General features: G+C 32.4%; 1 protein-coding gene and 2 long non-coding RNA genes across 5 annotated transcripts in view; 1 reads left to right on the top strand and 2 right to left on the bottom strand.

Moving 5' to 3' along the window:
- LOC126884068 (glycerol-3-phosphate acyltransferase 4) overlaps positions 1–12,513 on the bottom strand; it is a 240,957-nt gene extending 228,444 nt beyond the window's left edge. For all 3 annotated transcript variants that reach the window (XM_050649853.1, XM_050649854.1, XM_050649855.1), the window contains exon 1: positions 12,055–12,513. In XM_050649853.1, the coding sequence (XP_050505810.1) occupies positions 12,055–12,207 (153 nt within the window). In that variant the 5' untranslated portion in view covers positions 12,208–12,513. The remainder of the gene's footprint in view (positions 1–12,054) is intronic.
- Positions 12,514–12,787: 274 nt separating this feature from the next.
- On the top strand, positions 12,788–18,040 carry LOC126884071 (uncharacterized). Its single transcript, XR_007697828.1, has 2 exons — positions 12,788–13,110; positions 16,087–18,040. It is a non-coding gene; the product is annotated as an uncharacterized LOC126884071 (long non-coding RNA).
- Positions 18,041–18,528: 488 nt separating this feature from the next.
- On the bottom strand, positions 18,529–22,742 carry LOC126884070 (uncharacterized). The gene is made up of 4 exons (XR_007697827.1): positions 22,491–22,742; positions 22,221–22,381; positions 21,866–22,099; positions 18,529–19,072 (listed from the first exon to the last, which is right to left on the bottom strand). It is a non-coding gene; the product is annotated as an uncharacterized LOC126884070 (long non-coding RNA).
- Between the last annotated feature and the right edge of the window lie 1,076 nt (positions 22,743–23,818).

The following is a 23,818-nucleotide window of genomic DNA, read 5'->3' as shown; positions in this document are numbered from 1 at the left end:
AATAACGGACTTAACATAAATGCAACAAAAACAAAGTTACTTGTGGTTAGTAAACAAGACGTCGGCCCTATGCAACTAATTGTCAGTGATGAATCAATAACAAAAGTTAACCATTTTAAATACCTAGGATGTTGGATAAACGAGACACTAAATCCGGATGAAGAAATTAAAACTCGTATAGAAATTGCAAGAGGAGCATTTATGAAACTTAGATCTATTCTGAGCAACTCTCAGCTGAACTTACAACTAAGAATCAAGTTCCTAAAATTTTGTGTATCCTGTATTACTATATGGATGTGAAACCTGGATCATGAAGGTTAACATGATGAACAAATTAGAAGCCTTTGAGATGTGGTCATATCGTAGGATGCTCAGAATATCTTGGGTTCAACGCATTTCTAACAGAGAAGTCTTAAACAGAGTAGGTCAAGGCGAAGGTGACTTAATGAAGATGATAAAAAAGAGAAAACTTGAATATCTGGGGCATATAATGAGAGGTAGCAGATAGGATGCTGCAGTTAATACTCAATGGAAAGATCAACGGAAAAAGAGGAATTGGTCGAAAGAAATATTCATGGCTCCGAAACCTTCGTCAATGGACTGGCTTATCAGCAGATCAATTGTTACATGCCGCACAAGATCGAGAACGATATCGGCAAATTGTTATGGAAGCTACCCACGCCTAAAAATTTGGGCACGGTACTTAAAGAAGAAGAAGAAGGTTTTAAGAGGTAGTTATTGCGCATTATTTGACAAACAAATAACAATTTTGTATTCATCATTGGCGCGCCTACGGGTAATGGTCTGAATTTATTTAAAGAAACTGAGATATTTCAAATTAAAAATTATTTTTGTATTCCGCGTGTAATTTATGAAAAATAATATTTCTTGTATTTTTTCGTATGGTGCACCGTTTTTTATTATTGTTCTAGTTTGGTATTATTATATTGGAGAGTTCTTGATAATTTATTACGAAATGAAAAATACGCGCGAAGATGTTTCATTTTTTTGCATAAAAACGGTGCACCATATGAAACAAAAAGACAAGAAAGGGTCTTTATCATAAATTAAACGTGGAATACAAAAATAATTTTTAATTTAAAATATCTCAGTGGCGTACTATTTTTTTCTTTAAAAAAAATTAGAGCATTATTCGTAGGCGCGCCAATGATGAATACAAAATTGTTTTTTGTATATCAAAAAATGCGCAATAATCACGTCTTAAAACCCACCAAATTTAATTTCCATAGCTCAAACGGTCTTAAGAGTAATAAAAAATTCGCAGTTTGAAATAAAAATTTCAACACCCCGTACCTCGGAAACGAAGCATTTGCGGACATAAATTTATAGAGCAAACTGGCATTATTTTTTCATGTAGAATTACCCCTTAAAGTTTTTCATACTTATTTACTAACACCCTGTATAAAAAGAAATTTAAGTTTTTTAAGAAGAGCATAAGTTTCTCCCGATGAAGAGCTATGAAGCCCCGGAACCGGTAGAGATTCTTGCTGTACTCTCGGATTGAACTAGAAATAAAATGCGACTGCTGTTTCGGGTTGCAATGAAATTGAAAATGTTTATTCATTTATAATAGTATATATTTTCTTTTATTGTTGAATGGGATTACATACTTCATTAGTTCATCCATTCTATTCTAACTTCTTATGGCGCGTCCGCATTGATAAATTTTTCGTGCGTATTGAACTAATGGTTCGTCGCAAATTTTTACCAGTGGGGACGCGGTGCTCAGATCATTTTTGATCTTCGCTGGAAAACGATAACCGATGGTGGGTGCGCTGTGTGCGTCGAAAATTCTTGCGTCTGATTTATGCGACGAACACGTCCACACTAGCATAATTTACTTCGAGCACGCAAATATTTGCGACGAACAGCTGGTACGTACGAAAAATTTACCAATGCGGACGCGCCATTAGCTTTGATATGTGTTACCATAGTTTCTCCATTAATTTTGTGCTCTCTATATTTGGATGTCTCAGAAGCCAATCGGTGTAAGTCAATAAATGTTTGAAATCAGATAATAAGATGTTTTTGAAAAATGAGCCATTAAAAATAAATAAGCCGTCTTTATTGATCATAATATAAGTATTATATCAGAAATATAATTATAAGTATTATTATAAGTATTATATCTAATCAGAAAAACTTCGTAAAACAGTTTTATTTTAATGGTCTACATTGCATTAAACTGGTAATTAACGTAATTCTTTTTACCAATATAAAAACTAATTTCATTTTTATGGTGTGAACCAGGTCATTTCTGACTCGTTTTGTTTATGTTAATGAGTTCTGAACTCAAAAGGCAGTGGCGTATCAATTTTGAACTTGAATAAATTTTATTAAATAATCCAGTACCATGGGATCAACAGGAAAATGTGCTAAATGTAATTATGATTGTGTGTTTAAAGAAAGCAAAACGGAATTGTTTGGTTTTCCTTGTGACCTATGTAAAATAATTTATTGCAAGAAGTGTTCCAACCTCTCCTCTTCTGAAATTCGTGTTATAGTGATGGTATCTAGAGTTATGCCTTTTTATTGCCCCCCATGTCGAGAGAATGTAATTGGGATTCCAGATCTTATAAAACGTATCAATGTATTAGAAGAGGCTGTTCAAGATCATAACTCCAACACTCAGGGAAAATTCATTTCTATTGAACAACGTATCATAAGAATTGAGGATACAATTAATAATTTAACTACTGCCGCAAATGAGTCTTCGAGCATTAGTTCTAACAGTAAGCATGTCAAAATAGATGCTACTAACTCCATCTGCCCATTGGAAAGTAACGTTGATGCATTTCTGGAAGAATTGGAAGAAAGAAAAAAGAAATCAAGTAATCTGATTATTTACAATTTGGATGAATCTACCAAGCCTACAGTCCATGAGAAAGAAGCTGATGATCATAGCAGAGTTGTAGCTGCTCTAACTACCATTTGCAGTAGTGTGAATTTAAAACATGTTTTTCGTCTTGGCAAAAAAACTAATGTAGTCAATGCTAAGCCTAGGTTAATCAAAGTAGTATTAAACTCTGAAACAGAAGTGCTTAATATTTTGAAAAATAAAAATAAAGTTGATAAGACTGTGTTAGGTAATTTACAGATAAAATCTGACTTAACTAAACTTCAACGTGATTATCTTTTGAAAGTAAGAACTGAGTTAACTAGTAGGGTTGCGAATGGTGAGACTAACTTAACCATTAGGTATATTAAGGGGGTACCCAAAATAATGGCAGCAAAAAACTAACAACTTCCAATACAGTAAACCAACAGCTTTCTTATTGTAATAATGTAAATAGTATTTATCAGAGTATACCTGTTAATACGGATATTATCAATTGTGTATAGCAACAATTGTTGCTAAAATATTCGTTTCATTTTCACCGGCTTCTGAATTTATAATCTATAACAAGAAAGCTTTTATTTCACCAAGCTATATAATTATTGATAAATAATTACTGGCCCAAAAAATTTATTTGAAAATTCGAGATTTTGTTGGGAAAACCCACATTTTCCGAGGAAAATTTTCGTCGGAGCAAATCGGGAAAAACATGTCTCTATGCAGAATTAAATTGGGGTGAATTTTTATTTGAGTGTTTTTGGTGTAAAGTTAAAATCTTCGGAGTTATAGAGCAATAATTGAAAAAAATAAGATTTGTCGGCGCCATTTTGTTTATAAAAAAAGTAGCACACTATATGCGGACTTTGCATACCTATATTAATAATATATAGGATCTTATAATTCGATTCCAGCAATAAAATTGCTGGTAAATAACCTTTCTTTGTACTTTACTAATTAGACCAGCGTATTATAACTATTTTTTTTTTCAAAATTTAAAGATTATGCAAAAAAAAATTATATCTTGTCGATAAAATATTAAATAAGCATCTCATCTTTATAATCTTTATAAGTTTGATCAATGTATCATGATTATTTTGTTTATTATTGCGATCGTAAATTGTTAATTAACAATTGAATTGTTGCTAAAATATTCGTTTAATTTTCACCGGCTTCTGGAATTACAATCTATACCAAGAAAGCTTTGATGTCACTAAGTTATTTAATTATTGATTAATAATTACTTACCTAAAACTTTATTTGAAAATTAGAGTTTTTGTTAGGAAAACCCGCATTTTCCGAGGAAAATTTTCGTCGGAGCAAATCGTGAAAAACATATCTCTATGCAGAATTTAATTGCGGTGAATTTTTATTAAGCTGTTTTGGTTGTAAAGTTAAAATCTTCGGAGTTATAGAGCAATAATTGAAAAAAATACGATTTGTCGGCGCCATTTTGTTTATAAAAAAAGTAGCACACTATCTGCGGACTTTGCATACTCATATTATTAATATATAGGATCTTATAATTCGATTCCAGCAATAAAATTGCTGGTAAATAACTTTTCCATGAATTTTACTAATTAGCCCAGAGTACTGTCATTTGATGGACATTTTGAGTATATAAGTAAAAAAATTTCAAAAAAATTGTACTTTTTCACCAGAATAGCTCAAAATCTGTCGACTGAGACTAAAGTAACTGTATATAATACAATAATACAGCCACACTTTGATTACTGTGCATCGATTGTATATTTATTCAGCCTTAATAAAATTAGTCAGTTACAAAAACTTCAAAATAGAGGGATGCGCATCATATTAAGAACTAGTAGAATAACGCCAATATTGATTATGTTAAAATCACTTGAATGGTTGTCAGTTCGTCAACGTTTGCATTACCTAACCATGGTTTTTGTGTATAAAATATTGAACTCGTTGGCTCCATCTTACTTTCAAAAATATGTTTCTTTTCAGAGAGATGTACATGATTATAATACAAGGGGTACAAATAATCTACATATTGTTGAGTTTAAAAATAGCTTTATGATGAATTCTTTAATTTGCAAAGGGTTTAGAGAATATAATGAACTACCTCTCGATTTAAGAACTTATAGAAACATTAATACATTCAAGTACAATTTAAAAAAATATATTATAGAGAATAAGATGCGTTGAATGTGTTTGTGTTGCCTTGTATGTATACTTATCGTGCTTACATTAATCGCATTGGTATTTTATTCAAATGTTTGTGGCTTTCGATATTGACATTTTAATTAGTTAAGTACAGTTTTTTACTTTTTAAATTTTAAATTATCAAATGTTTGTGGCTTTAGGTATTGACATTTTAAATTAGTTTTAGTTTTTTACTTTTTAAATTATGTTATGGATTATATCAATACTTGTATTGTTTTGACTATATGTACTTTAGCATGTTTATATTAGGTTATCCTATTTCAAATAAAGTATTATATATTATATTCATAAATACAACCAAGGACAAGCTGTACTTGTAAACTCGGAGCCGGTGTAGGTGAAATTTGCTAATGGATAGCCCAGGCTGGCCTCCAAGTCTTAAATAATAATAAACCAACTTTCGTAAGAGGGGCCAGCCAGACACATATTGATGTAACTATCGCAATTGAAGGGCTATCCAAAAGAATACAGGGATGGGATGTCCTCGACGACCAGTTATTTACCTACCACCGCTACATCCAGTACGAGGTTAAGGTGAAAGGGAAACTAAGACGGCCGATAGGAAACACCGAAATCTATTTTAACAAAACCACATACCTATCGGAGGTCAGAAAGATCAATGAGGAAGAGATTTCTGACCTTGGCCAACTGAGAAGAGCATTAGAAAATGCAGCAAAGTTGGCCACCGTGAAGGAAAAGAATAACAAAAAATCCCCCTACTGGTGGACGGATGAGATAGAAGGTCTACGGGAAAGATGCCTCAGAGCTCGAAGGAATTACACGAGAAGCCAGGGCAACCTCGAGCTCAAAGAAATCTACAAAGAACTAAAGAAAACACTGAATAAAAAAATAAAACAAGAAAAAAAGGAAAAGTGGCAGACCCTGATAAAAGCATTGGATGAGGATATATGGGGTGATGCCTACAAAATTACCATGAAGTCATTAAGGATAATGGCCCCATATAAACTGGACGAGGACCAGCGGATGGAATCGGCTGAACTCCTCTTCCCCACTAAGGACATTCAAACTTTTACAAAAATCTTTCCAACGATGGTGGAGGAGTTCACGGAAGAGGAAATAAAAACCGCTGGTCAGGAGATGAAGACGGGGAAAGCTCCCGGCCCCGACGGGCTGCCACCAGAGGCAATTAAGATAATAGCAACGGAGAAACCAGGTTTGATCAGAAGAATATTCAACGACCTACTGCAGAAGCAAGAGTTTCCCAGGGACTTAAAAGAAGCGAACCTTGTTCTGCTCCTAAAGCCTGGGAAACCCCCCGATTCAGCATCCTCTTATCGGCCAATATGCCTCCTGGACTGCCTTGGTAAGTTCTACGAGGGACTTATCAAGAAGAGGCTGGAAGGCGTGTTGGAAAATGAGAGAGTATTATCACAACAACAATACGGATTTCGAAAAGGTCGATCGACCGTCGATGCCGCGACCTGGATAAGAGACGCGGCTAGAGCAAGCAAAAAAAGATGGGTGGTCCTTGTTCTGTTGGACATAAAAAACGCTTTTAATTCAGCAAACTGGGGCCTCATAGTAGACAGAATCGTCGAATTTGGGGCTCCAGATTATGTGTCCAACATAATAAAGGACTATCTGTCCGAGAGAACCGTATGCATATCAAAAAAAAAGAAGATGGAAATGACCGGGGGAGTACCCCAAGGGTCGGTCCTGGGACCCACACTATGGAACATACTATACAACGGGGTACTAGAAGTAAATAAGATGAGAGGAGTAAGAGCAATTGCATACGCGGACGACCTGGCTCTACTAGTAGAAGACGACATGAATTGGGGTATAAAAGAGAGAGTAAACAAATCAATCAAGACAACCGCGGAATGGATAGAAAGAAATGACCTAAAACTAGCAGTAGAGAAAACAGAAGCGATAATCTTGAGGGGACCGAGAGATAGAAAAGATATAGTATTTGAGTATAAAGACTCCGAAATAAGACCCCAGAAGACAGTTAAATATCTAGGAATTACTTTTGATGACAAACGGACATTCAGACCACACGTGCAAGAGGCATGTCGGAAAGCGGAAGAAAGGACCTCCACGTTAACCAAGTTAATGCCAAATATAGGGGGTCCTGGATCTCATAAAAGAGCGGTGATGTTGCAGTCAATTTTATCCATCGCACTGTACGGGGCCCCAGTATGGCACGAGGCCCTGGAGAAGAAGAAATATAAAGACATGCTTCTTAGAGTACAGAGAAAACCTCTGATCAGGGTGTGCAGCGCGTACAGAACCGTATCAACTATTGCCTTACAGGTTGTGGCTGGTTCTGTGCCGGTGCACATTCTGGCCAGAGAAAGAGTCCGAATGTATCAGAGGGGTAACGGGGCAATTGGTTCAGGACCTCAAGAGCGAAACAGAAGTTTAGAGATGTGGCAGAGGGAATGGGCAGACGAGGTCGAAAAGGCAGCCTGGACGAGATCTCTGATTCCGGATGTAGTAAGGTGGTGCGAGTGCAGGCACAGGCGCGTCAATTACTACTTTACACAGTTCTTGACGGGACATGGATCGTTCAGATCATATACCTATCGTATAAAGAAGACCGCGGACGATCTATGCCCCGAGTGTGGAGTGGTGGATGACGCGCAACATGTCGTATTCGTATGCCCGGCATACCGTACGGGGCGTACCGAGCTGCAGCTGGGTCTGGGGTCTCCTCTAGGCGAGCCTCACGAGCTTATGGATAAAGCTATCAGTAGCAAGAGTGACTTCGACCTGGTCATTGCCTTTGTTACAAAAACAATGAAGCACAAAGAGGAAAAAGAGAGGCGACTGCAAGCAGGATGACCCTTATTATTTATTTTATTTATTTTAACGTGTTTGTGTTGTAGAGGGCAGCCAGGGTGGGAGGACCTTTTACATCCAACCTACACTGACTGCTTTACCATGTTATTTTACTTTATTTTATTTATTTGTTTATTTAATTTTATGTATACAAATATTTTATCGATTTTACCTTTTAATTTTATTTATTTTATTTAATATCGTACCATAATTTTATCCATACAAAATTTTTTTATAATCGTTTTTCATTATTTCTCATAGGGAAGTCTATTTACGTAATAATTTATAAGGTATGAGTGTGAGAGTGAGTGTGAGTGAATGAAAATATGAATGCTTGGAGTTACTCGTAATTGCCGACTGGTATCTTCTTGCTAGTTTCATGCTGGATGGGGGGCACCCCGGTTTGCCTCACCCACACATGGGTTGCACGGGACGGTCGTCTTCACTGACCGGTGTTTTGCGAGGTGTGTGTGGGGTGGGGCAACTAGGGGGTCACTTAGTCTGCGGAACGCACGCGAAAAGTGCCAGGGGGAGTTAAGAGTAAGGTCGACGGGTCAGTGTATATACTCGCTAAGAGTGGTCCCGGACTCGTCGGCTGGAGAAAGAGGAGGTGAGTTTAGTTGGTAGGCGATCCGGCACGGTGAAGCGTGGCGGATTGAATCCAACACACCTGGGACACCTTCCCAGACGGTCTTTAGAAGATTCTCACCTCCCAAAAAAAAAAAAAAGGTGAAATTTGCTAATCATTTTAGGCACAATAAGACCCTATAACTTAAATAGTAGAACCTAAAAGAAAACGAATGAACACTGTGCCGTCGCTTTTTAGTGGCACATGCATCGACAGTGGCGCATCAAACTTTCCACTTATGGACAGGATAAATAAATGAAAAGGTATTGTCGAAGCGAAGATCGGTGGAATATGCGCATTTTATCAATGAAATTCGATATTTTTAAGATATTCCAGAAGCCGCTATAGATAAAATGTTTTAACGACCTATTAATCATTCATAATTACTCAACGGATATTAGTACAGTTAAAATAATTAAGACGATAACCGGACAACATTGATTTAATGAGTAAAATTTAGTTTTTTTTTATTTTAATGACAAAAAAAGCAAGCCCATTAGCAGAACCCAATTAAAAATTATTTTGCACATCATATTTGAAACATTATTTGGTTGAAAAATCTCATTTTTGTTGGCAAAAAAATATATTAATTTGTTTGGACTAAATTAACGTTGTGCTTATCTTAAAAAGGATATGTTAGTATCAACATTCGCACAGTGTTGCCAAACTGAATTTTGTTATTTTGGGTGTAAATTTTTTCCACGGATCTCCGAGGGTACTATACCCTCCATCACTCCCAGAATTAAAATTTTTTCATTTTTTTAAATTCTATGTTTTGGAAAATTTTTTGGAAAAATCCTATTTTTTGGAAAAAAGCAGTATAACTTTTTTTTGGAGGGGGCTGGTGGTTTAATTTTTTTATATTCTGTGTATTTTATCAAACACTCCCCTCCAAAAAAAGTTATACGCTTTTTTCCAAAAAAATTTTTTTTTTAATTTCTTGAGGCTATGTACACTAACCTTACGGATCTATAAAAAATAGACATGTTTTGTAAAAGCGTCAAGTATGCCTATGAATTTTTTGAAATTTTAAAATTGATTGGATCCCACCCCACCTAAAAAAAAATAAAAACGAAAAATGAAGTTTTTAATGTGGGAGGAAGGAGGATGGGGGTGGTAGGTTAAAATTACGCTTAGTCTTATTTTTTAATCACATAGAACTTAAAAAAATTTAAAAAATTGAATTCACGGAGTGATGGAGGGTACCTCTTAATTTATTTATCCCGTCCATAAGTGAAAAGTTTGATGTGCCACTGTCGACGCATGTGCCACTAAAAAGTGACGGCACAGTGTTCATATGTTTTCTTTTAGGTTCTACTATTTAAGCTATAGGGTCTTATTGTGCCTAAAATGATTAGCAAATTTCATCTATAGCGGCTCTTAGTCTATTGGTCTATTCTTTGGTGTTACATATCGTAAGTCATTTTTAGGGAGAAGTTGACTTCTTAAGCATCGATTTATTTCAGAGTTACTGTTTATTTCTGTTCCAAGACGAATAAATCATGTTGTACTACCACACATAGGAATATTTTTAGAATTCCTGTTATCTCTCAATATTATAATAAATGCAAAACAATTAGAATAAAACATATCGTAGGTCAAAAATAGATAATATTGTAAACTTTTAATAAATTAGTATATTATGATTTAAACAAGTTCCAAAAAAAACCAAAGTTGGTTGTTAAGGGTTAAATTTATACATTGTAGTGGGGGGACCAGACACATGAACAGTAATCTAAGTGAAGCCTCACTAGTGAACAGTATAATTTGATGGAAGGGATATTAATAAAATCCTCAGCCCTTAGCACAGTGTTTGATAAAACCCAGCATTTGATGTCACTTTGAAATAGTCACTTATATGTGTGGTATGAATGATAAAGTGGAATCAAGGACAACACCTAAATCTTTAACTTGGATTACAGACTCTAAAGGACAACCTTTTATAGTATAGATCTGGTTGGTGGGGTTTCTGCTACAACTAAAGACCATTAACTGGCACTTTTTAACATTGAGTTCCATACCATTTATTTTACACCAGTGGCTCAAATGGTTCAAATCCACTCGTAGGTAGTGCTGATCATAGATATTCATGATCTTTTATAAAGCTTCAAATCATCAGCAAACATGAGAGTATGAATGAACAAAACAGACCTGGACAAAGAAGGTGAAATCAAGTAAAAAAAGCAAATAGTCTTGAAGGATGCCTAATAACACTATAAGGTGAAGCCAAAATATTAACACAGAGATAAAGTTAAGAATTGGTAGTCAGTGTAAGACCAATAATTACATGCATCAGAAACAATACCCTATACAGCCCCAACACAAAGACTACTGGAAAGGGCAGAGATGAGAGTACTGAGAAGAATTACAGAAAATATTCTGAGTGATCGAAAGATTAGTGAAGACATTAGAAGAAAATGTAACATACAGTGTATAAACGAATGGACATATAATATCGTCCCTACCATTTCCAACTATTGAATGTGAACAAACGGGTTTTTCAGATTCGATACTTTGTCATCGTATTATATGTCATACATCTTGTGGCAAATTCTCGTTATTGTAGCTTGATTAGGAGTGCGGGAAATATGCTGTTTAAACTATTGAATATGAACATTTTTCCATTTTTTTGACTGCAAACTGACAAAAATGGTATATTCAATACTTTTGTTTTGTATAAATATAACTAAAGGTATATATTTCTACAACGCTAAATGTCGAATGTGTCACATTCGTTAGTTTGTGTTGTAATTTATAACAGTTATTCAATTATAATCTGAAAACTGTCGCAAATGCTAAACTGCAGAGAAGAACAAAATGCATGTGTTATCAATTTGTGCGAATTTTGTTTCAGTATCGCTTTCAAGAAATTCTTGTGAGGCAGTTTATGATTTCATTTTAACAGATTTTCATTATTTGATTATACAGTTATTCAGTTATTCGCTATTATACATTCGCTACTTTGAAACATCGGACCGAAACAAATCTTTGATTAATACAAAAAGCAAAACAACAAATGTGATTTTTTGGAAAGAAAAAATGATAAGCAGTTCAAATTTGTCATCAATCTAACAAGGAATAAACATTACATACAAAAAATATAAAAATTTTCCCATTTGTCAATGCGCTGATTTAGGAGTCTCTAAAAGAGTTATTTTGCTCTCCTGAAAAGTACCACTTTTCACATTCGATAGTTGGAAATGACAGGGACGATATGATAGGCATAGTTATTGTTAACAAACACAAACAAATGAAGTACAACAGTCCTTAAACAATACAAGGAATAGTACATTATAAAGAGGATTGAAAAAGATGCTTGAAATGGAATTTAGAAGTTAGAAAGAAGTGATGTTATTGGAAGATATAACCATCCTTTTTACATAAAGTATAAGTGTGACTTCAATGTGAATGGTGACCATAATCATAAGGAATGATTGTAGGATGACATGCTAATAAGATATGAATAAGATCTACTTTACATAAAGTGTATTTAAAAATTATTCATGATAAATGATGATTTGTATAATAAAATTGTCTTATATAATGCTAAACCATTTGATTCCAAACAATGACTTACCTCGAAAATCATCAACAATGTTTTCACATAGAGTCGTCGAACTCCTAAACTCTTGCCAATAGATGCCAAAAATATAATACACACTAAGAGCATTAAAAAGGGGGTTAAGAGGATAGATCCAGCTATAGACAGGACCATTAATAACATTGCCATCGTCTTTAAGTTATCACTTATATTTACAATCACTAAAAACGAAATTTTACTTTTAAAATACTTATAAACGACACCGAGAACTTCACTTCATCTTATCAAAAATTAAATTGAATTGAAATTAAAATCGGAACTTGTTAAACTTATGAGCATGCGTTTGTGATCTTTTTGGACTTAAAAATCAACAAGGTTTTGACACTTTTGTTTGACGTCTACTTGGCATTTGGTGTACTTCTGGTGTTTTTTAAATGATGACGTTGCGTCCGGAGAATAATGTGGAAGTATTGTCCAATTTAACAGACGATAAACAAACCATAAAAGCGCGCCACGCACGGCGAGCTAAGCTATAATATATATTACAGATTTATTCGCGCTGCATATCCCGAACGTATCCTGATTTTTCCCAGGATATAAGTTTTGTTGGTGGAGACATTGACCCAAATTTACTATGTATGTCTTTGTACTCACTAATAATGCTCAAAAAATTACGGGATCTGGATTGTAATGCATTTTTTTTATAATTCTCATATCATAGTTGCGCGTGAAGTTAGGCGTATTGATGACAGTTGATTTTCAGTTCACCAACGGCAGGCGAGTCTTCGCGAATATCCTATGTATATCTCGAATATGCCTACCCGAGCGATATGGGAGCGATATATTTTTGCAAATATTTTGACGCGATGGCAGCGCCATGTGGTAGAATGAAGAAATATTAATGAAAGCAGTCGTGTTGACGGATGTCATTGTCATTTCATCCAAGAATGCAAGGAAAAAAATTTTAATTTCAATTTCAATGTATAATTTTTATTTTCGCCTAATTTTTCAGGGATCAAAAGACGCAAACAAAACATCTTTATACGTATATTCAAAGAATAATTTGTATTAAGCAAACCTTAGTCAATACAGGTAATAGTGACAAATTAAAATGTGTTCCTCCTTATGATTTTTAAGATCATAAGATTAAACACCAAAAATTATGAATTTTCAGAAAAATGTAACATTTTGTTAATTATTTCTATATTACCTGATTATTTACTTTATTTATGGTACAAGAATTTTTAACCATTATTTTAATGAGTAAGATATTAAATAAAGCACATCATGTTTTCAAAAATGTTTATGCCTACAAAATTTTCAAATTTTTTCTAGCCTTCAAGTTTAATAATTTGTATCACAACTTACGCTGTAAATAAAGGGATGTAACAATTTATGATCTAATCCATTAATTAACTACATTTATTTAATTACTAAAAATATGTAGGTAAAAAAGTATCATCTTCCTCCATAATTACTGTTTTTAAATAACTTTCTATGTTGTTCTGGATATTATTAAAATGAATTATAATGATATCATCAGCAAATAATTTTATCTTACTTCTAAATGTAGTAGCGATAATGAATTTATGCAAATAAAAAATAGTACAATAAGAACTGATCCCTCAGGTATTTGCATTGGGGTTTATAAATTTTACTTGAATAATTTTCTCTGTCATATCATACAGGGTGTCCAGAAAAGATTGGTCGGTCATAAATTATACCACACATTCCGGGGTCAAAAATAGTTTGATTGCACCTAACTTACCTTAGTACCTAAAAATGCGCTCATAAAAAAAATTTACAGCCCTTTGAAGTTACAAAATGAAAATCGATTTTTTTCAATATATCGAAAATTATTAGAGATTTTTTATTGAAAATGGACATGGGGCATTCTTATGGCAGGAACATCTTAAAATAAAATTATATAGGTAGTGAAATTTGTCCACCCCATAAACATTTTATGGGGGTTTTGTTCCCTTAAGCCCCCCCCCCCCAAACTTTTGTGTATGTTCCATTTAATTCATTATTGTGGTACCATTAGTTAAACAATGTTTCTAAAACTTTTTTGCCTCTTAGTATTTTTTACATAAGCCAGTTTTTATCGGGATTCAGCTTCTTTTTTAAGATGTTTACATAAAAATTTTATGGGCGTTTTATTCCATTAATCCCCAAAATCTTTGTGTACATTCCAATTATACTATTATTTTGGTACCATTAAATAGACACAGTATTACAACTGTTTTGCCTCTTAGTCTTTTTTTGATAAGTCACCTTTTATCAAGATGTAACTTTTTTTTCAAAATATACCAAATGATCTAAATTATAAATAAATTTTCAGATTATTAACAGCTCTCTATAATCGTACTTAATCATATACAAATATGTGGCGGATTCAACAAATATTCAAAATATCTCGATAAACACTAGCTTATCAAAAAAAATACTAGGAAGCAAAAAAGTTTTAAAAATATTGTGTTTACCTAATAGTGCAACAATAATAATTTAATTGGAACGTACACAAAAGTTTGGGGGGTTTAAGGGAACAAAACCCCCATATTTTTATGGGGTGCACAAATTTCACTTTAATGTTTTTAAGATGTTGCCGCTATAAGAATGCCACATGTCCATTTTCAATAAAGAATCTCCTGAGCTTTCGATATATGAAAAAAAAATTGATTTTCAGTTTGTAACTTCAAAGGGCTGTAACTTTTTTTGTGTGCACTATTGTATATAGATAAGTGAGGTTTAATCAACCTATTTTTGACCCCAGAATCTGTGGTATAATTTATGACCAATCTTTTCGGGACACCCTGTATAATTTTGAAAAATGCCAGTAATTTCCTCTTATTTCAAAGCTACTTTGTTGACTTTTATTGATTAAGGTAATTCGATAAGTTGACTTTCCTTTTATTGTTTTTGTCAATCGATCAAACAGTTTATCCCTAGTAAATTTCATTAGATCATCTGTCGTTTTATCCAGTCTTTTTACCTTCTTTCCTTCCAAATAAAAAATATGCTTAGGACTTTATGGAATGCTTCTAAATACATATTTGTATTTATTCCCAATCCATACCTATAATAATATGCCCATGATTTCACTCAATTAGCATAGTTATGTTGAAAATAAATAGTAAATTCTTTTGTAGTGCCATTGTTGTGAAGTTCATTTAGGGTATTTTCTAGAAGATTGCTAAATTCATTTTCACTGGTACTGTTCATTAGAAGTCTTAAACATTTATATACTTCAGCTTTAACTTATTGAGAGCCATTATTTACTGTTTTTAATTGTTTTTGCCAGTTTTGATCAACATGCCAAGCACAAAATAAGCAAGGTAGCGGTAAACCCATTACACTTACCCAAGCATTATAGAAAACAGCATCATCATCACACATAAATACTTTAGCAGTTATAGATCCAGTTTCAGTTTTAATAATTTAAAAGAAATGGGCCATAAAAAATTTATCCGTTTTATTTGAAATTAAGTATGGCACAGGAATACCTTCTCCATACTCATCAACAAGAGTACTTAATAGAAAATCATAACTGTTTGTGCTATGTGTGGAATCTATACAAATGAGGTTTCTACCAAATTTCTTTAATAATTCAATCTGATACTGGGTCATTAAGATCAGAACAATATCGTCTTTCTTATACATATTATTTTCTGCTACTTTCGATTGTAATTTGTAATAAATTACAGGTGATTCATCACCTTATTTATTGCACATATTATTTATCCAAGGAATCACGCTAACAGCATCATTTTGATGTAAATACATAGATTTATGTGTACAAAACTCCTTTTCAATTCAAGTATGTAGTTTCATTTCATTTTGCAGATCTTTTTGATTCAACAAATTATGTAATTCGTTTAATTAGCAGTCATGATACTTAGTTATAAGTATTTTCAATGATAGTGTAGCCTACCAATTTATTAGAAACATTAATAACAACAGACACAGGTCTTTTTTTTTTAATGTGAGTTAACATAAACTATTTGCCATGGTCTTCAGGCCATAAATGTACATAATATTTTGTAGCAATGCAATTATTCTTATTTTAAGGTGATTCTGGATATGCTCTAAGTCAGTTGATGTTGACATCCATCCAAAATGCATTACCTGCTACTCTAGAAGAAATATTCATCACAGAAGAACTGAATCCCCTATAGAGAGATGCAATGGGATTTTAAAGTGGAGGCATAGAATTTTACACTCCAACCATGGCTGAATAAAATAAATAATAATGCATGCACTGTGCTGCACAATTTGTGCATTGGTATGCATAATGTACCCCCTATTGGTTTAGGTGATGAAGAAAACAATCATATAGATATTGATTATGGAAATGTCAATGGAATAAATATAGAAGGTAGAATTCGTGATAGAGATCTGCTCACAGGAAGAAGACTCCAACAAATGCTAATTCAAATTAATTTTAGAAATTAATTCAATAAGTTTGGAAAAATGTATGTTCTGTGTTATTTGTACTTTATGTAAATATTGTTCTGAAGCTATTTTCTTGTGGCATTTTTATGATTAACTATTTAGATGGGAAATAAGCCACAATTAAATTGAAAAAAATAATTTTATTAACGTTTCGACGTCCAAATCGGGTGTCGTTGTCAAAATACAAAAGACTACTAAATTAAACAAAAATGTTGCTAAGTAAAAAATTCTTCTAATAATTTATTTAATCTGACTCATTTATATTGGCAATTCAGACATATATTATACATTTTAAAGTAGAAGACTTTAAAATGATATTGCCAATATTTATGAGTTGCGTTCCTGGGACGACTTAACTGAAAGATAGTTCATTCGATTACATGAAATCAACCTCAACTCAAGAATATCCATCACAAAAAAAATCATAGCATGTGATCTGTCTTTAAAAAGACAACCAAATGCAAAAAAAGTGATTTACTATGGAATCTCTAACGCGAGAATTTTACTGTCATCGTTGCATTTGGTTGTCTTTTTAAAGACAGATCACATGCTATGATTTTTTTTGTGACGGATATTCTTGAGTTGAGGTTGATTTCATGTAATCGAATGAACTATCTTTCAGTAAATTCGTCCCAGGAACGCAACTCATAAATATTGGCAATATCATTTTAAAGTCTTCTACTTTAAAATGTATAATATATGTCTGAATTGCCAATATAAATGAGTCAAATTAAATAAATTATTAGAAGAATTTTTTACTTAGCAACAAAAAAATTTTGTTTAATTTAGTAGTATTTTGTATTTTGACAACGACATCCGAGTTGGGTGTCGAAACGTTAATAAAATTATTTATTTAATTGTGGCTTATTTCCTATCTAAATAGTTAATTATGTAAATATGTAGTGTGTTAGCTGTTGTTTTATGAACAACATAAAACATTATGTGAAATATTGACTGTATGTTATCCATGACACAGAACAAAAGTTAAAATGCATGTTTTTACATTTGTAGCCTTTTAATAACCTTATCATAATATAATAAAATAAATGCAAAGAAATTTATGTCTCAGTAAGTTGGAACCATGGACGTATAAATAAAGATATATCTTTATTTATACGTCCATGGTTGGAACCATATGAAAAACTTTTTTATTATCAATTTTAGGAACAAGTTATTCTTTATAAAAGCTTTGCATGATTTGAAACCTTTAAACAACCATCAAATATAAAAAATTTTCAGTTGTATACTAGGTTTGTCAAAAAATATGAATTTTATTAAAGAGTAAACTACCTTTCATTTTTCACAATATCCAAAATTATTATTAACCCTAGAACCACGAAGTGGGGTCACCTGTGACCCCACCGCTCAAATTTTTTTGACATGCGAGTTACTCCGATGATACGTATGTTTTTATGAAAGTTCACATTTAGTCGTAAATGCAGCACATTTCTGATTTTTGACCCCACCTGAGGATAGAAAAGGCTGCTATATTTGTGTTTACTGTGCAGAACATCAATTTAGTATTTGTAAAGATTGTAAATAATATAAAAATAAACTATTCAACTTCTAACTTTGTTTATATCAATGATATCTTATAAAGTATATCGACGGCGGAAAGGCAGGACCTCATAACTGAAAATGAGTTTCTTCGCTTTTCGCTTTAGAATAAGTGTATGTGTAATAGGTGCTGATACACTTATTCTAAAGTGAAAACCGAAGTAACTCATTTTATACAAATTTTTCAGTTATGAGGTCCTGCCTTTCTGCCATCGATATGTCAAATATAAGTGCTTTTATATTTTGACTTACTCTGTATATTAGTATTGCTTATTGTTATGTAACAATACAATTTCTGATTAGAAATCGAATCCTTTATGTTTGCTAAATAAGTTTAAAAAATATTGAAATGTCGTTTATTTTTAAAAATATTTTTGGGGTCGCTGGTGACCCTACCTTGTGAAATTCAGTTCATTCAAAATAAGATAGGAGGTTTTCATACTAAAGCCATCGATACATAGGTTATTATAAAATGATGGTTTGTTTTAATAAAGCAAATAATTTGAAAGTGTCTGAATATAGTTTATTAAACACAATTATTACAAAATCAAATTTAAACCTTGCATGAATTTCTTTTTGTAACACCACCTATATACAGCATCAATTTCATATTTGTTGGTAATGAGAAGATGAGGTGCATCAACATTCAATTGATGGGCAAATTATCATCAATTGCTAAGTTATGTAACACTGCACTAGCCCTTATAAATGGGACTATATCTCTAATATTTCTTAATGGATGGTGATACAGCTGCCTATAAATCTTTGTTTGAGAAATCCAAAACAATGCTCTATCCCATATGTATTTTTGAACAATAATTATAATTTCTTTACTGTCTTGTTAAATGACCCTTGTCTTTAACTGGAGTCAAAAAATGTTTAAACATGTGTATTCACTATCACCTAAAATATAGTATTCACCACATCTTTGTGGAAGAGCTGCAAACAAATTGGATCTCCTTAAAACTCTGCTATAGTGTACAGAACCTGGATATACAACAAATATATCCCTGATCATTTTCTCGTGATCATAAACCATTTGTGCCTGAAACAAAAATATGTGCCTATTGAGTGATATGAATATAAAAATTAACTGCATTCTCAAAATTGTGGGTCCAAGCACAGATCTTCTGTAAAGCTTATCAATATAGGTATATTAAATGCACTTTAAGCGCCAGACTCCACTTGTGATTTGTAGTTGTGCGATAGTTTTGTCCCAAAGATTGAACACATTGTTTCAAATACAAGTCAATCCATTTACGACTAAATAATCATGGATTGACTTGTATTTGAAACAATGTGTTCAATCTTCGCGACTGCAAATCGCAAGTGGAGTCCGGCGCTAACCCTTAACTACAGAGATCAGATATTTATTACCGGTGGGCATTCCTACAATGCAAATTTTGTGGTAACCTCACCACTTAAGTTCATGTGTCTCTGTACCTCTCGGGCAGTTTGTATATCAGTACTAGTCAAAGCGGGTAGTGTGTATTGTCAATATTTTTTTCTTTTGTAACCCACATAAAAATCTTAACCGGTAAAAATTACTAGAGGTCTGTTTTAAGTAAGTATTAATTAGTCTTACATGGGTGAAATGTGAAATGTTTATAATATTTTTTTGTGTTTTTATGGAAAAAGTGAAGAAATGGACTGTGAAAATCATCGGGGACCTTTAATGAAGATTAAATTTGGAGGAGGAAACTTTGCAAAAATGGAATTGCCATTTAATTTTGTCACAATTTAAACTCTTGCAGATTTTTTTTCATGGATGTATAAATTTTTGTAAATGCTATTTTCTGTTTCTTTGTAATTCTATGTTAGGTTTATTTGTTACAAAAATCAAAATTTTTGTTCATAGCATTTATGGCCGTTTGTTCCAATAGACCAAAAATGTTACCACAATTATCGTTTATTAGATTATTCTTTAAAAAACTTGTATTATATTATTAAAAATCACTCATTTCACCAGCTCTCCCATATCTAGAGACTCCAGAAAAATAATAATGCATAATTTTTATGTTTTCTTTTTATTAGCTTTACCTATATATCGACTCTATTTTATAATGACCGGTAAAAAATACTGGGGCTCTGTAACATTGTAATAATGGAATGTCTGTAATTAAGGGTTAAAATGTATTTGTTGGTGAGGAGGACAACTTATTGTATCTATCATTGTCTAATGAAAATTTCTGTTAAATTGTTTCATATTTATACACATTTAAAATAATATCCAATGTCTTTGGGTAATAGATAGTACAGATAGTTTAGAGAGGTTTGAAAACTATGAATGGATAACTGGCCCTATTTGTATACATAAACTAATTTTCAAATAAATTGCATGTCTAAGGCCCGGTTTTTCAGTGAGAGGTTAAAATGTTGGTTAGCTAACCTAGTTTAAATTTTAACCAATATTTTAACTGTCCTAGCATTTTTCAGTGCTTTAAACCAAGTTTAAAAAATTTCAGTTAGCTAACCACTTTTTTTCTTATGTTGGCTGCAGTAATTGTACTTGCGCATGTGCAATTCGAGAAATAATGAGCAATTTGACAGAAAAAAAGAATGTGTGTGTACTTTGTACGCACCTAAGAAGTTATACTTATATATGATTTCAACGAAATAAATATACTTTCAACAGGTTATTTGTATTTAAAGATTAAACTAATTTTTACTTACTACTTTCCAAAAATTTTTATTAAAACAATACTAAAATAAAAAAAAAGTTAGATAACACAAGGATTTGAACCAGGGACCTCTCGATCTCCGGTCGAACGTGCTACCACTGAGCTAAATCCCTTTGCTTTGACAGGTTACAAGATTTCTCATACATACTGACAAAATACTTTAAAATTTAAAGGAAATATACTTACTATTATTATAAAATATTTTATTACTGAGGAAGACAAATCCAAAGACACAAAAATTATAATAAATAATACATTTACTAAAAACACTAATATATTCTTTTAATGACTTATTTGCGCTGATACATACCTACATAATTTGAAAGATTAGCAACGAACTACATACTGTCTGTCCTGCGCATGCACCAGGCAAGTATAAAATTTCACCCTCGATCGCAAAGAAGTATAACTTCAAAAGAATATATAAAAACAATTTCATAACCAAATTAAAAAAAAATGTTTAATGGAATATCAAGTTCGGATTCTTTATTTAGTTCATAGCATCTACCTCGGTTTCATAACAGAAGAGACCATTTACAATTACTGGGACGATTTAGAATTTTTTTGCCGATTTCGTTTGTCAAAGACCAGGGTGATATCGCTATTGGAAATTAGTAGCCAGGAAATAAGAAGTCGAACTGTGTAGTAAATAATTATTTTGCTGTATAGACATAATTATCTTTTAAAAATATTACTAGGAATCATGCATTAAATCCTGTTAAAGTATGTGTAAACATAGATACCTGTTACAGTTATAAAAACATATTTCCTTACAATTCCTTCCTATTATAATAACCATAATAATATATAATTTTCTTATAATAATAACAAGGAAGAATACTTCCCACGATAAAAACAAAATACCTAACTATTCTCTTCAAAATAAACATTCCAAATTCGACTCTGATGCATTCACTGCACCCATGCACAAGCGTAACCACAAAATTCGGAGTTAAACCATCTAACGAGTATCGGTTAAAATCTTGGTTAATTTAAACGGGCTTAATCTCTAACCTAGTACTGAAAAACTGATTAACCATAAATATTTCGGTGACTGAAAAACAAATAGGTTAACCCATCACTGAAAAACCGGCCTTAACCCTGTTTAACTAGGTTAACTCTGTATATGTAATTACAAAAATATTACATATTTTTACCTGTATTGAATATTTTTGTTCCTATTTTAATATGAATCTGGATCTTCCTTTGGTTTATCGATTTTCACATAAGCCCCCTGGGAAATTGCAATAACGAAAATATCTTTAAATAGTCTGTTTTTCATTGTCATTTACTCATTTGGCCAACGAACGTATTCAGCAGATAAAAAAGTGATTCTCCTTACTATTTTGTGTAAACAACTTTTGGATGTGTTGAATGGACCTGTAACATCTCTAAAAGTAATTACCTCATTAGCATGAAAATGGTCAAACATTTTAACGGAGAAATCTTTTGCGAATCTCCTTTTTGATAATGAGAATATTTAGAGTGCCTAAATCTTTCTGATAAGCTTACCTACTACTTTTACTCTGATGATGCCAAAATGTTCCAGGACATACTTATCGCCATCGAACAAAGGCACAGTTTCCTCAAAATAATCTAAATTTTTTGGTACTCCCTAAGTGTCAATTCCTTCTAAATTCTCATCGCTGGATGGATGTAAAATGATCACTCATCTGTAAATAACAATAATTCATTAATAAATTAATACATACTGATAAAAATAATATGTGTACTGTTTTTAGTTCCATATTTATAATGCATTAAAATGTAATAAATACTTACTTTTTTATCTTATTTTTACCACTAAAAAAATGTAAGATTTAGTTATATTTATATAAAAATATGTATTATCACCTCTAAAAATAAATAAGTAAAAGTTAACCAAAAAGTTTTTGGCAAAAAAACAACAATCAAACCAAAAATCTGACAATTTACAGTCAGGAATTGTCAACTGTCTCTTGTCTCCACCAACAAAAGTCAAAGAGACATGCAGCGCGAATAAATCCGAAATCTGAAATATATATTATAGCTTAGCTCGCCGTGCGTGGCGCGCTTTATGCATATAATTTAATATACAGGTACAGAGAATGAATAAAGTTAGGATTTAATTTCTTTGAATTAATTTGATGGCTTTAATTATTCACGCGTTACTTACACATTATCAAAAATTGCCTAAGGAAATCTTAGGATTACAATGAAGATAGGTTCAGTAGTGCCTAATGACCCGTGTCTTGTCATAAGCGTAACATTTGGGTTATCAAAGGATATCTTCTACGTCTATTTATGTATAGTTGTTTATTCACTTTGTTGCAATATGCAACTTTCACTGATTTATATATTTTTATATTCATATTACTAATTGTATTGTTAGAATATATTTACTTGTTCCCAATATAGAAGGCCATAAAAGAAAAAAAAAACGGTACCTTCCATCAGAAAAACCTAAAAGAATTCCCTATTTTCTGTCGTAAACTCAAATTGTCAAGGACTAACTTAAATCCTTTCAGATTTACAACTTATTTTATTCTATTTTATTAAAGTTGCCGTTTGCTTGATTGAAAGAATGGACACGCACTGTAGTGTTTGTGAGATTTTTGTGAAACCTTTTTGGAAAATTAACAGTAACGTAAATACTTATTCGCCTAAAATGTAGCACGTCTCTCATTGTACTCTCAATTTTTATACATATTCTGATAACTATTGTAGGTAGTTCTACCCCGACAGTGAAATAATACCCACACTCTCATACGTGTTTTTAACCCTGGAAGCTCACAAAAAACGAGGATGGTCAAGATATCTTTGGTACCGATTCCGAATATGACGAAGATTATGTCGACAGACAAAACTACAATGCTGATACTGACGAAAGTGATCAAAGTGATAGTGAAGTTATCATGAACTAATTATAAATATACAGCCCTGTGATGAATTACCGAAGTTATTTTTAACGTTTGCGTTGAAGTTAAATAACTATCTCCGTAACTTTAAAACGTAAATTCCGTGTGATGGATCATCCACTGTTATAAAATGAGTTATTTCTTAGACGTTATACAAGGAAGAAAATATTAAGTTGTCTAAAAAAGAGAACCGTATATAGAATCAGTACAAGT

This window comes from Diabrotica virgifera, chromosome 4 (genome assembly GCF_917563875.1).
Source record: "Diabrotica virgifera virgifera chromosome 4, PGI_DIABVI_V3a".
Classification (NCBI taxonomy): domain Eukaryota; kingdom Metazoa; phylum Arthropoda; class Insecta; order Coleoptera; family Chrysomelidae; genus Diabrotica; species Diabrotica virgifera.
This window is presented reverse-complemented; position numbering and strand designations above follow the sequence as displayed.